At 28.3% G+C, this 15,637-nt stretch overlaps 3 protein-coding genes across 3 annotated transcripts in view; all 3 read left to right on the plus strand.

Annotated features, from left to right (window-relative positions):
* Window positions 1-731, plus strand: part of LOC108686000 (ejaculatory bulb-specific protein 3-like) — a 1,292-nt gene extending 561 nt beyond the window's left edge. Inside the window, exon 2 of the mRNA XM_018191030.1 lies at window positions 289-731. Coding sequence (XP_018046519.1) covers window positions 289-455 — 167 coding nt within the window. The 3' untranslated portion in view covers window positions 456-731. The remainder of the gene's footprint in view (window positions 1-288) is intronic.
* Window positions 732-2,004: 1,273 nt separating this feature from the next.
* LOC108686027 (ejaculatory bulb-specific protein 3-like) lies at window positions 2,005-3,137 on the plus strand. The gene is made up of 2 exons (XM_018191069.1): window positions 2,005-2,220; window positions 2,956-3,137. Exons 1-2 carry the CDS (start codon window positions 2,025-2,027, stop codon window positions 3,120-3,122), a joined length of 363 nt encoding a protein of 120 aa, XP_018046558.1. The 5' UTR covers window positions 2,005-2,024; the 3' UTR covers window positions 3,123-3,137.
* A 6,852-nt stretch (window positions 3,138-9,989) lies between these two features.
* LOC108686013 (ejaculatory bulb-specific protein 3-like) lies at window positions 9,990-11,213 on the plus strand. Its single transcript, XM_018191051.1, has 2 exons — window positions 9,990-10,219; window positions 10,863-11,213. Exons 1-2 carry the CDS (start codon window positions 10,024-10,026, stop codon window positions 11,021-11,023), a joined length of 357 nt encoding a protein of 118 aa, XP_018046540.1. The 5' UTR covers window positions 9,990-10,023; the 3' UTR covers window positions 11,024-11,213.
* Window positions 11,214-15,637: the final 4,424 nt, after the last annotated feature.

The raw sequence follows: 15,637 nt of genomic DNA on the forward strand, positions 1-15,637 counted from the left end.
TATAATATATATCATAATTTTTTGACTAAATTTTCTGATTTCTTAAAAATATAGAAGATTTTTTATCTTATTCTTTGTAAAAATTGCATAGATATCAATTTGTCGAATATTTTTTGTTTCTAACTTAATTTTTCAATATTCTACATACATTATACATACATGTTAATTAGAAAAAAGATAAAGAAAGAAAGAGAGGAAAGAGAATTTTTGCTATGAATTAAAACCTGATAAATTAAAACTTACTATGAATTAAAAATATATCAAGAATTTTGTTTGGTTTGATTTTAGAGGTTGCCAGCGAAGCTCTCCAAACTAAATGTAAGAAATGTACCGAAAAACAAAAGGAAATATTGAACTTAATAGTGGATTGGTACACAAAAAATAGACCTGAACAATGGGAAGCTTTCGTCGCAAAGACTATTGAAAACCTAAAAAAGAAGAATCAGGGTACATAATTGTTAACAACTGCTGAAATAACGAGGAGAGTATAGAAAAAAAATCGAAAATGAATTAATCTTATTATATATTAATAAAATGACTAAAGCTTTAATATGCGGAAACATCTCTTTAGAAAACAAAGAAATTTCTAGATGCTGTAATTATTACAATTAATGTTTATATTGTAGTTTATATTGTAGTATGATGTTATAAATATTAATAATAAAATAGAAGTGTAATTGATTTCATTTTTGTTATTTGAAAATAGTAACCGTTTCTTTTATCAATACAAATTAGGATATTTATTTGCAACATCCTCATTTGACACACACATAAAAAAGAAAATATAATTTTTATATAAAAGAATATATATTATTATTCTCTCATAATTAATAGCAGTCATCTTAATATACACATGCATATTTAATTTAATATTTCACGTGACTGTCAATCTTTAACTTAATTTTTCATGAAACATTATTTCTATCTTTGTCTAATCAACTGAAATTTTTTCCAAAACAAAAACAATTCGATTTCACAAAATAGACAGTAAGTGTAATGCATAAAAATATTTAAATAACGTGTATAATATATAGCATAATTTATGAGTATAAGTATGCGTTAATATTTTGTAAGTGTTTTAATTTATTTTTCTTTACCATTAATATTTTTATACATATTTATCAATGATTAATATTACAGACATATCCTTAATAGATAATCATATCCCGGAATAATAATACCATATTATATCAAGAATATCTACTTTAGATTAGTTTCTCATCTCAGGATCACATCTTATAAGTTAGTGGAACAATCTGTTGCTCTCAAAATATACAAATTTTGAATTTGTTACTTGCAAAATATGTGAAAAACAGCGATATTAGAGTAAAATGCCAGCAAAAATACTTGAAATTACTTAAAATTGAAGTCTGAATTTATTGCTCTCGACGTATCCAGAGACTTTAATATCAAAGAGAGAAAACAAATTTTTTCTGGTATTTTATTGTTTCAATCATCTGCATGCTGAAACATTTTTCGTTGTTATTTATTTCATAAATCAACAAAATTTAAATGTTTCGACAAAAACAAATTAGCAATTACTTAACTTAAATTACTTAGTTATATTGAGTACAATTTTGTTATTATATATATTATGTTCCGCTAACTTAATGTTCCTTTAGCGAAACATTATTTTTTTAAGTAAACTTACAGAGCAATAAATTTATTTCTTTGGTATTTTTTAGCAACAAATAAAAATAATAATTAGAATTAATTCTAATAATTTTATTCCGCTAACTTATAAGACATTGAAAATTACCTGGAATGAAAACATTTACGTTATTACGTAACATTGCTATTAACCACACATACTCAAATTTATTATCTGTATGACCGAGAAGATAATTTAAGACACTATCGCAGTTGATTTTTTTCTTATTATGCAATAAGACAAGCTACTTTAATTCTACAAGGTATTCATCATTCTTACATGTCAATGTTTTTATCTCATGCCGAGTGTATAAATAAGATGCACATTTGAGCAATTGTTCAGTTTCTTAAAAGTTAGTGCAAAAATAAGACAAATGATGGCTCGATCAAGCTACATCGTACTCATCGGTATTGCACTGATGTGCGTTCTGGCGGAAGAACTTTATTCCGATCGGTTCGACAATACTGATTTCTCAAGTATCCTTCAAAATGACAAATTGCGAGAAGAATATTACAATTGTTACATGGAAAAAAGTCCATGCCTAACAGAAGACGCGACATTCTTTCAAGGTATATTTACACTTAAAGTGTTTCAACGAATAAATTTTTAGGAAAAATTCTTTAATCTCTCAATTAGAAATCAAGTTGCCAAGTTTATATATATATATATCAGTAGTTTCAGAATAATTAATGTTGTATAAGAAATTTTTAACGATAAACGATAAACATAAACATAAACGATAAACATAACGATAACAATAAACATAACGATAAACATAAATAAAGAAAATAACTGAATAAATAAATATTTTTCATTTAATTTGGGAAAAACATATTTTCTATCAGAAAACTTAATCAAAAATATACACATATAACAAAAAAAATTTGTAAGTTAACATATTTCAAATTTTTTTCTAAAAACTGGCACTAAATTGCGCAAAGATTATTCAAACGCAATTTAAAAATAAATATATATACTCATGCATAAGAAATATTAAATCTTATTCGAGATAATCAGAGGTTATTGTACCGTTAATTTTTGGATAAATTTTCTAATTATTTTAAAATATGACGAAAGAGAATTATTTTTTAATTTTATATATTTTTTAATTTTATATTTTTATAAAAACTGTAATAAATATCTTTTTTTATTTCAAACATGATTTTTCAATATTCCATATTTGTTAATTACATATTACGTATTTGTTAATTATAATGAAGAAAAAAATTGAGAAAAAAGAAAGAGAAAATTTTATGTTTGCTATGAAAACCAATATATCAGGAGCTTTCTTTACTTAATTTCAGGGATTATGAGCGAAATTATCCAAACTAGTTGTAAAAAATGTACTGAAAAACAAAAAGAAATATTTACTGCGGCGAAGAATTGGTTTACACAAAATAAACCTGAACAATGGGAAGCTCTTGTCGCAAAATCTATTGAGGATATGAAAAAGAAGAATGCTGGTTTATAATTGCAGAAAGAATCGAAAATGTTAATCATATAAAGTTATTGAATATTTTATATTTAGAAACATCTCAACATAGAAATTTCAAGATATAATTATTAGTGTAATCCATGCTTCTATTGTAGTTTTATGCTGTAAAATGTATAGAAATCATGAAATAAAATGTATAAGTATATTTGATTTACACTTTTTTCATGAAAACCTTAATCTTTTTGACTGAGATTGAAAATAACTCGTTTTTTGTAATGCTATTATAGTTAGTTTCTTTCGATAACAGACTAATAGTTTTTTTTTTATAACTGTAACAGTAACAGAGTAATATAAGTCTTAAGATGCTAAAACGGCTCTGTAATAATATTTTATAATATTTTTATAATATTTTAAGGTATTATTAATCAAGCACAGGACTGTATTAACATAAAAACAAACTTTATGAATACCAATCTTTAAATTTGACGAAAATAATGCATGTATAAAATTTATTATAAAAAATAATAATTCAAATATCAAAAAAAAAAACCATGTTACTATTTTGCTGTGTTCTATAATGTTCATACTATTTTAAAATAAAGAAGAATATTAAAATCAATAAAATTATGTTATTATCAATTCGATCAAAATAAAATCAGTAATTTATTAAACAACCTGAATTTAAATAGTATTAACTGAATAGTTAAATAAAATATCCCTAAAGCATATTTCATATAAAGCCTATTCTACAAATACGTAAGCATAGTTGTAAAACTTCACCAGCTGAATACGAGAAGAATATTTAACTATAATTGATCAATTTTTATAATTACAACCATTTACAACTATGCTTACACAATTTTATAATGTTTACGATATGAACAATTTTTACGATATGTATATATATGTATATATATACAAATAAAAATGAACTAAATGGCATGTGTTATGCGCTACTTCATTGTTTCAATTATCATAAAATTTCACAACTATAAAAGAAATATTGTCGAGAGAACACGCAAAAAAATCTGTACCACTAATATCTTGATATACATATATTATATGAATTGCTGATTAACATTGCCAAAGATAAGTTGCTACATGTGCATTAATAATAATTTGCATACATTAAAGCATGACATATAGTGCCCTTTATAAAAATATTATTAAAAAATTGTGAAATTAAAAATGAATTGTTTATATAATATTATAATAAATAAAGCATCAAAATAACAACGACAGTGTGCTTATAAAATGGCAAGTGTTCAATTGAGACTTAATAACATTAATTAGTATTCATCTAATACATATCAGTGAACAATTATAACAAGGATTTGGACCAATAAAAATAAATTTAATTAAATAAATGAAATCCCATATTCGATCAAAGCGGATTTTAATGATTAAATATTTCTATGTAAATTTATATACACATCTGATTTTGTAAATCGCGCATTAAAATATTTTTTGGTCTTAAAATACAATCATGAACAGAATTAAAGTAGTATCATTTATTGAATTGATAATCAGTTTTTATGCTAATAAGCATGTATGTAAAGCTAGCATTTCAGTTGGTGAAAACTCATTAAATATTGAGAATTCTGAGTTTATTTTCAATAGTTCTATAGTTCTATATAGGATAAACAAAGTTCTGGCTATTAAAGCACATTCGACACATTCGAATAGAAGAATTGGCTGCGTTCAGAAAAACGAGTTTTGCAACTATAAAATTCTTCAATATGATTGGTTTACATTTAGATCCAGTGGAATTAAGGGCAAGACCAATTATATTAAAGAATTTTACAACAGTTGCAAAGCTGTTTTTTCTGTTGAACGCAACCATTTATAGCAACCCATAGAACAGCAACATACGTTGCGTTTTCATAAAAAAAACTAACGTTTTATGTAATACATAATTGCATAAAGTATATTTTCTTTATTTCCGATGTACAATGTAATTCATGATATAATCTCTTAATTATCGCATTTATTTTGATTTAATGAGTGGAAAAGATTAATGCTTGCAACATGAACAATACAATTTTTTTATTCGCAATCAGAGGTGTAATCACTTTTATATATCCGGACTATATACATTTTTCCATTTAAGGATGTTTTATAGATATTTTCAAAATGATAACAAAATTATGAAAAAATTACAGATTACTCTAAATTAGATTATTTAAAAATAAAACGACAAATTTAGTGATGGTTTACTATCTGGATCATAAGTTATCTTAATAATAAATAGTAATATTTTTTTAATTTGTGCTCTAGTATAGTTTATTTAAAGTGTAAGTATTAAACACATTTTCCAAATTTAATTTTCTTTGCAAGGATTGTACGTGATATATTCATATATCCTTGAGTTTTGTATAATAAAAAATAATTAAACAAATTGCAGAAAAATATATAGATATTCTTTTATTTCAAATAAGACAAGTACTCGAACTCTCAAGAATGTCAAAATATATATAACAAAAAATAAATAAAGGGCTAATGAAAGTTATATACATGGTTATTAGTGCAAAAATAAGAATCATTTATTATCGAAAAATGATATATAATTAATTACGCATAGACATTTTGGCTTGTTTTACTATCATCAGTATGTCTAAATATATGTTGTAAATCTCTCACTTCTTCATGGCAAAACGAAAGTATGGCGAGTCAATCTCCTTATTCTATTGACAAAGGTTGATAAGTCCGGTGACAACGAATAATATTGTAGATGAAAAAACTGTCATTATTTTTTTTTATATTAATAGAATGTTGTGTTAACTTCATAGATCTTCGGTGAGCAGGTACAAATACATTTTAGAAAAGAAAGTTATTCAAAACATTTTTTTAGAGAGAGCTAGTCTAAGGCTAATATAATATTTCATGGGTATGATTGCAGGACAGAGAAATTCAAGAATCTCTCTATCTTATAGTTAATCAACAAGTTTGAAAAATTTGTCGTATAAAAACATATAAATATAATCTCATCCTTAGGCTAAGATATGTCCAACAATCTAAGATTCAAAGAGAAATTGTTCTATTGCTACTAAATATTTGTTACAATAAATAACATCTTTAATTGTAACATGTTATTTTATATTCAAATAAATAAAAGATAAAATTATTGTATACAGGAAACATTGTAATATATTTATAAGAATTATTAATACCAGAAAATTATTACTTGAAATGGAAATTTTATGAAACTATATATTTATGTTATTTGCATAATACATTGCTATTTATATCTATACGATTGGAAGGATAATTTAAACATATGTAATTATTCCAGTCACATTAATAACTATTACATTCGATCTTTTCCTATTACGTAATGATACAAGCTATCTTATATATAAGTAGGTATACTAGACAGGTTCTAACCTATGGGCCATATATAGAGGAGGGCATGGGATGCGGGGGGAGGGGTCTCATTGGCGCGTAGGGAAAGGTGCGAGGGGTACTCGTAGGAAAGAGAAGGGGAAGGCGCAGGAAGGCCCCAACGCTATCGGTGTTTATAATGATACATGATGCCACCATGTTGTAGCATTACGTATCATTGGGGGGGACCGCCACCCCACATCCCGCCGCCATGGACCTTGCGACCACTCCTAAATGTGTTACCTCTTCTTCTATCTCCCTTTTTTTCTTTTCGCAAAATCATAGGTATACTATTTCAGCTATCGGTAATTACATAAACATAAGATCCCGATCGATGGAATATATAAACATGATGACGTTTCGCTGTGCCTTTCATATTTTTCACCGCCACCCTCCCAAAATGCATCGATAACAAAGGCTTGCAAACACTTGCCGTATATACTTACCATCTCTCTTTCTCTTATGTTTCGTCATTCCCGCTGCATTGTCGCTCCCGTTGTATGTTCTTCTCGCACGCAAATATATTTTGTCACACATTTTTTATTTAATAATTTAAATAGAGAGAACGCTTAATATAGTTGTGACCGTCTGTTGTGCAGTACCGTTGAGCGTGAAGATGCTGATAAGACATATAATAGTGCTATGATAACAAGAAAGGAATAATCATACACCCAGATATATAATTTAAATGCGTTTATTTTTATATTAGGTGTACAACTTTGCTTCCGCCGTTTTTTTTTCGAAATTCGAGGCTTTATTGTAAAAAACTGGTTATACATTTATGATTCAAAGTATTGTCCATCACTGGCCACTACTTTCTCCCATCTTTCGGGTAGCGTACGAATCCCGCGTCGAAAAAACTGGTCATCTTTTGAGGCTATCCACGAATCGATCCAATTTTTTACTTCTTCATAAGACCGGAAGTGCTGGTCAGCCAGACCGTGTGCCATTAATCGAAACAAGTGATAGTCAGAGGGAACAACGTCTGGAGAATACGGCGGGTGGGGTAGGACTTCCCATTTCAACGTTTCCAAGTATATCTTGATCACTTTCGCAACATGGGGTCGAGCATTGTCATGCTGCAAAATCACTTTATCGTGTCTCTCGTTGCGGCCGTTTGTCTTTCAATGCTCGGCTCAAACGCATCAATTGCGTTCGATACCGATCGCCTGTGATTGTTTCAGTCGGTTTTAACAGTTCATAATACACTACGCCGAGCTGGTTCCACCAAATACAGAGCATGACCTTGGAGCCGTGAATATTCGGTTTGGCCGTGGAAGCATGACCGAGAACACCCCATGATTTTCTGCGCTTGGGATTATATGTACGTAATGAACCCATTTTTCGTCCCCAGTCACAATGCGATGCAGAAATCTCTTCCATCTTTGCCTTTCAAGCAGCTGTTCACAAGCAAACAAACGCCGTTCAACATCTCTCGGCTTCAATTCGTACGGCACCCAATTTCCTTGCTTCTGAATCATTCCCATGGCTTTGAGATGTTTTGAAATGGCTTGTTGAGTTACTCCCAATGATCGTGCCAATTCTTTTTGATTTTGATACGAGTCTTGCTCAAGTAATGCCTCCAATTCCTTCTCTCTTCCACCGCTATGCCGGTCTTCGACGTCAAAAAACTGTTCTTAAAGCGTTGAAACTACTCACGACACGTTCTTTCACTAATAACGGCCTCACCATAAGTATTTGAGAGCATTCGATGAACCTCAGCCGCAGATTTCTTCATATTGAAGCAAAAAAATTAAAACCTCCCGTAAATGACGAGAATTTGGCTCGTAAACTGACATTTTCAATCGAGAATAACTTTATGATGCAGACACAAATCGACTAATGTTTCTATGGAGTTATGTTGACAGATGCCCATGTTTATTGTATGACGTCTATGATCTATTTATTTCGACCACCACTTACCGCTAAAGCCATCTATAGGAAAATGGCGGAAGCAAAGTTGTACACCTAATATATTACTTTTTTCTACAGAGCATCTTCTTGTAATAAACTCCGTCATACACCTCGTATATTGAGAAGAAGTTTTACACTGACTCCTACAGCTACAAATATCTGGATGTCGGAATCGTTGTGGGACCTGTGTCTTTTAGAAGAAATTTTAGTAGAAATTGTAATTGGCGACAACCAAGGTATATAATTTTGCCTCGTGCAATGTGGTAGGCTTTCATTGAAAAACGCGCGAATATTGAGTGGTTCGTGCAATCAATCGCACCTTCATCATTATCGGTCCAAGATCTAGTGATAAAAGTCATAAAAATGCGTGATGTGAATGTGGTCAAATTAACACTGTGCGAAACATGTTTGTATACGAAGCCGTCAATCATGTTCGAACTCAAACATTGTGTCCAGAATGTATATACTCTGAGCTGTGAATACACATATCGTCAACGAAAATTTTAAATATTTTGTAACATTTTTAGGTGAAAATTGTATCATCGATAAATGTGATGCTGTAGATTTTTTGCGCAAAATTTATAATAAAAAATCAAATATAGAGTGTGAGATAATAGTTTATGCTTTAGATAATATTATAAACAGTGTGAAAAAATGTACATTTTATTGCTAATTGGAAGCAGGTGCTTAAAATTCAATTTGAAATTAATTAAATTAAATGAAATTAAATTAAGTTTCTGCTTATAAATATTGTAAGAACTATATAATAAGAAACTATATAATAAGAACTATTGTAAAATTACATTATATATAAAAGTAAACGCATATTTAAATTATATATCTGGGTGTATGATTATTCCTTTCTTGTTATCATAGCACTCTCATATTATATATGCGTCTTATCAGCATCTTCACACTCAACGGCACTCAACTCAGACGGTCACAACTGTATTAAGCGTTCTCTCTATTTAAATCATTATAAAACGTATGACAAAATATATTTGCGTGCGAGAAGAACATACAACAGGAGCGACAACGCAGCGGGAATGACAAAAACATAAGAGGAAGAGAGATGATAAGTATATGCGGCAAATGTTTGCAAGCCTTTGTTACCGATGCATTTTAGGAGGATGGCGGTGAAAAATATGAAAGACATAGCGAAACGTCATCATATTTATGTAATCCATCGACCGGGGTTCTATGTTTATGTAAATACCGATAGCGCTGGGACTAGTATACCTACGATTTTGGGTGCGAAAAGAAAAAAAAGGGAGATAAGAGAAGATGGCAACATATTTTGGAGTGAATGCGGGGTCCGTGGCGGTGGCGGTGGCAGCCGCGGCGGTAGGGTGTGGGATGGTCACAATATGGTGGCATCATATCATTATAAACCGATAGCACCGAGGCTTTCTGCGCCTTCCTCCTCTTTCCCCGCGTCGATGAATACCTCTACTCTCCTCCCCTTGCGCCCCTCCCCTCTAGCTCCATAGATTGGAACCCGCCTATACCTATATACCTACTTATATAAGGCTTTCATCATCTGTAAAGGTCAATTTTTTTTATTTCATGCTAGGTATATAACATACATATTTGATTGACTGATTCAGTTTCTCTCACGAGTAGTGTGAAAATAACAGAAGATATGGTTCAATTAAGCTACGTCGTGAGGATTATCAGTATAACACTGTTGTGCGTTTTAGCGAAAGAACTATACTCTGATAAATATGACAATATTGATGCCATAAGTATCCTTCAAAACGATAAATTACGAGATGAATACTACAATTGTTTTTTGGAAAAGGCGCCATGCCCGACAGAAGATGCGAAGTTCTTTCAAGGTACACTTATACTTAGAATTTTCCAACGAATAAAGTTTTACGACAATAAAACAAATTTTAATTAAGTTGTCAATTTATACGTATCAATAGCTTTATGCTAATTAATGCTTATATAAGAAATTTCTTATAAGCATAAATAAAAGTAATAATCAAAATAAATAATGTTTTTCAATTAATTTCGAGAAAACATTTTTTCATTTGAGAAATATAAGAAAATATAAAAATTAAAAAATCAAAAGAATAAATTATTAAAGAAATTAACATATTTTGAACTTTTTCTATTCTAAACTCTGACATTAAATTGCGCGAAGATTATGTCATTCAAACGCAATTTAGAAGTAGACATCCCCTATCATATAGGAAATATTGCTTTTCATTAGAGGCGAGTTCAAAGATTATTGTAACGTTTAATTTTTAGTTTTCTAATTTCTTAAAAATATAAAGAAAAAGGCTTATTTTTAATTTTACTTTTATAAAAGTTGCATAAATATCGGCTCATTAAATTTTTGCTTCAAACTTAATTTTTCAAAATTTCACATATATACTTGTTAATTAAAATAAAGGAAAAATTAGAGAAAGAAGAAAAAAAAGAGAATTTTATGCTATACTATGAATTAAAATCAATATGGCAATTTGATTTTAGAAATTTTGAGTGAATCTCTCCAAACTAAATGTAAGAAATGTACTCAAAAACAAAAGGAATTACAGCTTACGATGAAGAATTGGTTTGTACAAAATAAACCTGAACAATGGGAAACTCTAATTGCAAAGTCTGTTGAGGATATGAAAAAAAAACGCTGGTAGATAATTGCTGACATAATCAACAAGGAGGGCACGGCAAGAAAATGTTAATCATTTATAAAATTACTCGATCTAAATATTTGGAAATATCTTTTTAAAAAATATAGAATATTTCTAGATACTATAATTATTGATATAATTTGTACTTGTGTTATGCAATGAAATAAAATGTAAAAGTGTTTAAATTTAATTTTTTTCTTAAAAATCATAACTATTAATCTTTTCGACAAATTAAGTTATTTATTTGCGATTGTAGAAGTAATACATATAGGCTGTGCGCTGCCTATTTTAAACCTGACCTTAACATTTATGTTCGCTCAGAAAGAGAACGTGACATTGAAAAGTAATAGTACATCTTTTTAACTCGTTTTATGTTGAGGGGCAGGTGATAGGAAGGGCTATTTAATATTATGTATATATCATTATTAATATTTACTAATTAATAATTACCCTCCCTTACTAATATTTTAAAGAAAGATCAATACACATCAAGCTTTCTCTCTCTTTCTAAACTAACACAATTTTAATGGAATGCTCGGTCTACATACCTATTGCGTTCGCATTTTTATTTAATAATGATATGTATAATGCCAATATTTTTATTTAATAAATGTGAATGTGAACCGCTTACTGATTCTTTAATATGGTTGATTCTTGTCTTTAGTTCTTCGCTCTAACAGTAAATATAGAAACTAAATACAATAAAAAATAACTAAGCGCTTATTGAACAGTTGTTTCTGTTAAACTCTCTCACAATTAGTCATACTAAAATATACTCAGATATACTCAAATGGTATTTCTTATTGTTAAATTAATATTTAAGTTTATTTATATATTGTTACTTCATTTTGAAAACCATTAGATATCTAAAACCCACCCTGTATATAACAATTTATTATATTAATATATTTAAGATTTAATAAATTAATTTAATAATTATAATATTTATAATTTAGATTGTTTGTACTTTTATTTAATTTGTATTTACAGTTAAATTTAAAGAAATTAATCATTTGTCTAAAAACTCGAGCTAAAGTGCAAAATATCTAATTAATAAATAATACAGCTTGCACTTGCCGTGAAGAAGCAACAGAAATAATTAGCGAAGAATTAAAGAAGATTATCAAAAAGAAAGGAATTAAGATAGCCGAGACGGAAGAAATGCTACAAAAGGGAGACTCCATAAGTAACGTGTAAAAATTAAGAAGAATTCTTCAAAGAGTTCTGAGTTTTCCCGATTTCCTTGACGAATTTTTATTTCCTTAACTTTTCCCGATTTTCCAGGTCTGTGGCAACCCTGATATAAGTGCAAAGTTGTCTCCGGGAAATTAATATTATATTATTTCATTTATGTAATCAGAAAAAATGTTATACTAGAGGTATATTTCATTTGTTATACTTCATTTATTACACTAGCTCATTTATAAAAATTACGAGTGCTTGGAAAATTTTATGTAAAAACTTTATGAAAACATATACATATTGTTTGTATTGCTAATTAGCCATATGTATTTCGAATGCAAATGCTTGTATTCCGATCGATATGACAAAGTGTCGCAGAAGATATCCTTCAAATAAATTACGAGATCAGTGCATTGATTACTTAGAAATGACCTAGTTCAATTTTTTATTTATAATCAGATACATTCCGTTTATAATACCATGTGTATTCATCATCTTACATATGGTAATTTTTTATCTCGTGCTAAATGTATAAATAAAATGCACATTCGATCAGTCTCTCATAAGTTAACATGAAAACAGAAGAAACGATGATTCGAAAACTTTTTAAACTATATCGTGACGATCATTGTTATTATATTGATTTGTATTTAGCGCAAGAATTGTACTCTGATCGGTATGACAAAATTAATGCAGAAAATATCCTTCAAAATAATAGATTGCGAGATCAATACTATAATTGTTTTATGGGAAAAGCGCCATGCATGACGGCAGATGCAAAATTCTTTAAAGGTATACGATTTTAACAAATTTTCACGATAAACTCTTTAAGCCTTCGTAGTCACATCTCCTGAAAATTTTATTAGTTACACAGGGGGCAAAATAATCCCAATATTTTAATTGATTGTATTTACAGCTTTAATTCTTTAAAATCACAAAAATTATTAAATATACTTTAAACATTGTAGAATATGCAAGAATGCAGGATTTTTAAAGTTTTTATTTTAACATATTTAAAAAAATCGCAAAGGCTAACATCCAAGGAGCAACATGCGGTTGAAAGTGCAAAAAGAATATTTTAAATTTCGGACAGTTTAAGTGCCATTTTTAAAAAAGATCTTAGGAATATAAAGTATATTTTTTTGAGATCTTCTAGATGATCAACCCTTCATAGTTACCTCCAGGTGACTAAAAAGAGTTAATTAATTAGAAATCAAATATTCCTAAAAGAGAAATCAAATATTCCTCAACAATATACATGTATCAGTAGTTTCAGAATAATTTATGATTGTATAAGTAAGAAACTTCTGGCAAAAAAATGACCAAAATAATATTTCACAGTTAATTTCGAGAGAATATATTTTCACTTGGGAAACTCAATCAGAAAGATACATAATTAAGAAATTGTGAGAGTTGAAATATTAACATACTTTAAGTTTTTCTTAATAACTGACATTAGAAGTGCATCAAAGAGACACTAGCGTTATTTATGTCATTTTACTTTTAATTTTCATTCAATGTAAAACAAGGATAATACAAATAATACTAATAGCATCTCCCCGAACCTTAAATATTATAGTTCAAAGATTGTATTATTTAAATGTATATTAAATGTAGAAGTAGATTACTAGATATGCAAAAGGGATATTATATATAATTTAAAGCCATCAAAACATTTTGTATCGTTGATTTCATAATAAATATTCTAATTTCTTAAAAATATGATGGAGAAAACGTTCAATATTATTTTTTGTAAAATTTTTTGCAATTGATTCACTAAATATTCTTTGCTTCAATTTCAATTTTCTATTCACACTTATTAGTTACAAAAAAGTTTGTTATAAAAAAGAAAGAGAGAAGAAAAGACGGAAGAAAAGAGAGAAAAAAATTATATGTTTATTATAAATTAATCTTTTTTTTCTCCTTATTTTTTCTTTACTTGTCATTATCGGATCATTCGTTTTTTACTTTTATTTTTTACTTCTATTAAAGAATTACATCGTCATGAGATGGTTTTCAATCGTAATTTTACTTAGTTTCAAGTTAATCTACCTTCTAGTTAATTCTATGATTAAAAAGTGAAATAACAGTAACAATTGAAGTAACAAGCGCATGCAGCACGATTTTATCGATTATGTACGTGACGCGCAAAATTTTGCTCGGATAGGAGCGAGAATAAGGGGATCTAAAGATTAAAACCTCTATAACAAAAAAAGTTACAGTAATATTACAATAAAATGATGTGCGAATGTCCAATCAAGTGGAACAACAAATCATCTTAACATTATAGTGATGTTATAATAAATCGTAAAAGTGACTTTTATTTATCATTTTGATGTCATAATGACTGGTGTTCTACTTGAGGATTTTGCTAAACATGATGTCATTATGATATCGTTATATAGATATAATAAAAATTGCATCTCACTGTAATATTGCTATTTATGACATATGCTGCTCAAAATAATAATGTGTATCATTCTGATCTTTTAACAATCTGACAGTGATTTTTTTAATATGACGGACATGTCAAGAATTTAGTCAAAAATTTTTTTTTATTGATTTCAGAGATTGTTATAAAAGCTTTTCGATTTAAATGAAATTAAGTGAGAAATGTACTGAAAGACAAAAAGAAATGATGAATTTAATACAGGATTGGTATAAAAAAAATAAACCTGAACAATGGAAGGCTTTCGTTGCAAAGTATCAACTAGAAGAACGCTGAAATAACTAACAAGGAAAATACGGAAAAAATCAAAAATGTTAATTGTTTACAACATTATTAATTTTTTTATATTTCGAAACATCTCTTCAGAAAAGAGAAAAATTTCCAAATACTATCATTATAGTGTAATCAATTTTTGTATTACGTTATGAAATAAAATGTAAAAGTATAATGGTTTCAGCTTCGTTTCATAAAAATTATAATCGTTAATAATATTTTCCATATAATATAAATATGCTAGGTACAAATTATGTTAGATTTTCTAATAAACATAATAGGTATGAACTGCGCGTCCTCTGTCTTAATATCTTCAATCTGTTATAAAGAGAACGCAATTAAAGCTTATCAGTATCTCTCTTTAATTTTGAGAAGGCGCAATAAAGAAAGCAATAAAAAAAGAGCAATTAAATTTTTGTGTAATTATCCCCCATTACTAATATTTGAGAGAGAGAAAAAAAAGAGCAATGTATCTAATTACCTCTTTCTCTCTCTTTCTAAACTATGTAACTTAGTAAGAATGCACAATCTTAAGATATACTTATTACGTCAATGTTTATAACATTTTTATCTGATAAATACATAAAAAAGAATGATTTAATAGTTTTATATAACCAGAATGCAATAATTGTTCTTGCATATTTATATGGTAAATATATAATTTTAGAGTACATAATTATATATAATTATATATAATTATATATATAGTTTAC

Source organism: Atta colombica, unplaced genomic scaffold, assembly GCF_001594045.1.
Source record: "Atta colombica isolate Treedump-2 unplaced genomic scaffold, Acol1.0 scaffold163, whole genome shotgun sequence".
NCBI classification, from domain to species: domain Eukaryota; kingdom Metazoa; phylum Arthropoda; class Insecta; order Hymenoptera; family Formicidae; genus Atta; species Atta colombica.

Coding starts and splice junctions, on each gene's coding strand:
- LOC108686027 (XM_018191069.1), top strand. CDS start 2,025: ATGATGGCTCGATCAAGCTACATCGTACTCATCGGTATTGCACTGATG. Junction 2,221..2,955: donor AGACGCGACATTCTTTCAAG/GTATATTTACAC, acceptor ACTTAATTTCAG/GGATTATGAGCGAAATTATC.
- LOC108686013 (XM_018191051.1), top strand. CDS start 10,024: ATGGTTCAATTAAGCTACGTCGTGAGGATTATCAGTATAACACTGTTG. Junction 10,220..10,862: donor AGATGCGAAGTTCTTTCAAG/GTACACTTATAC, acceptor ATTTGATTTTAG/AAATTTTGAGTGAATCTCTC.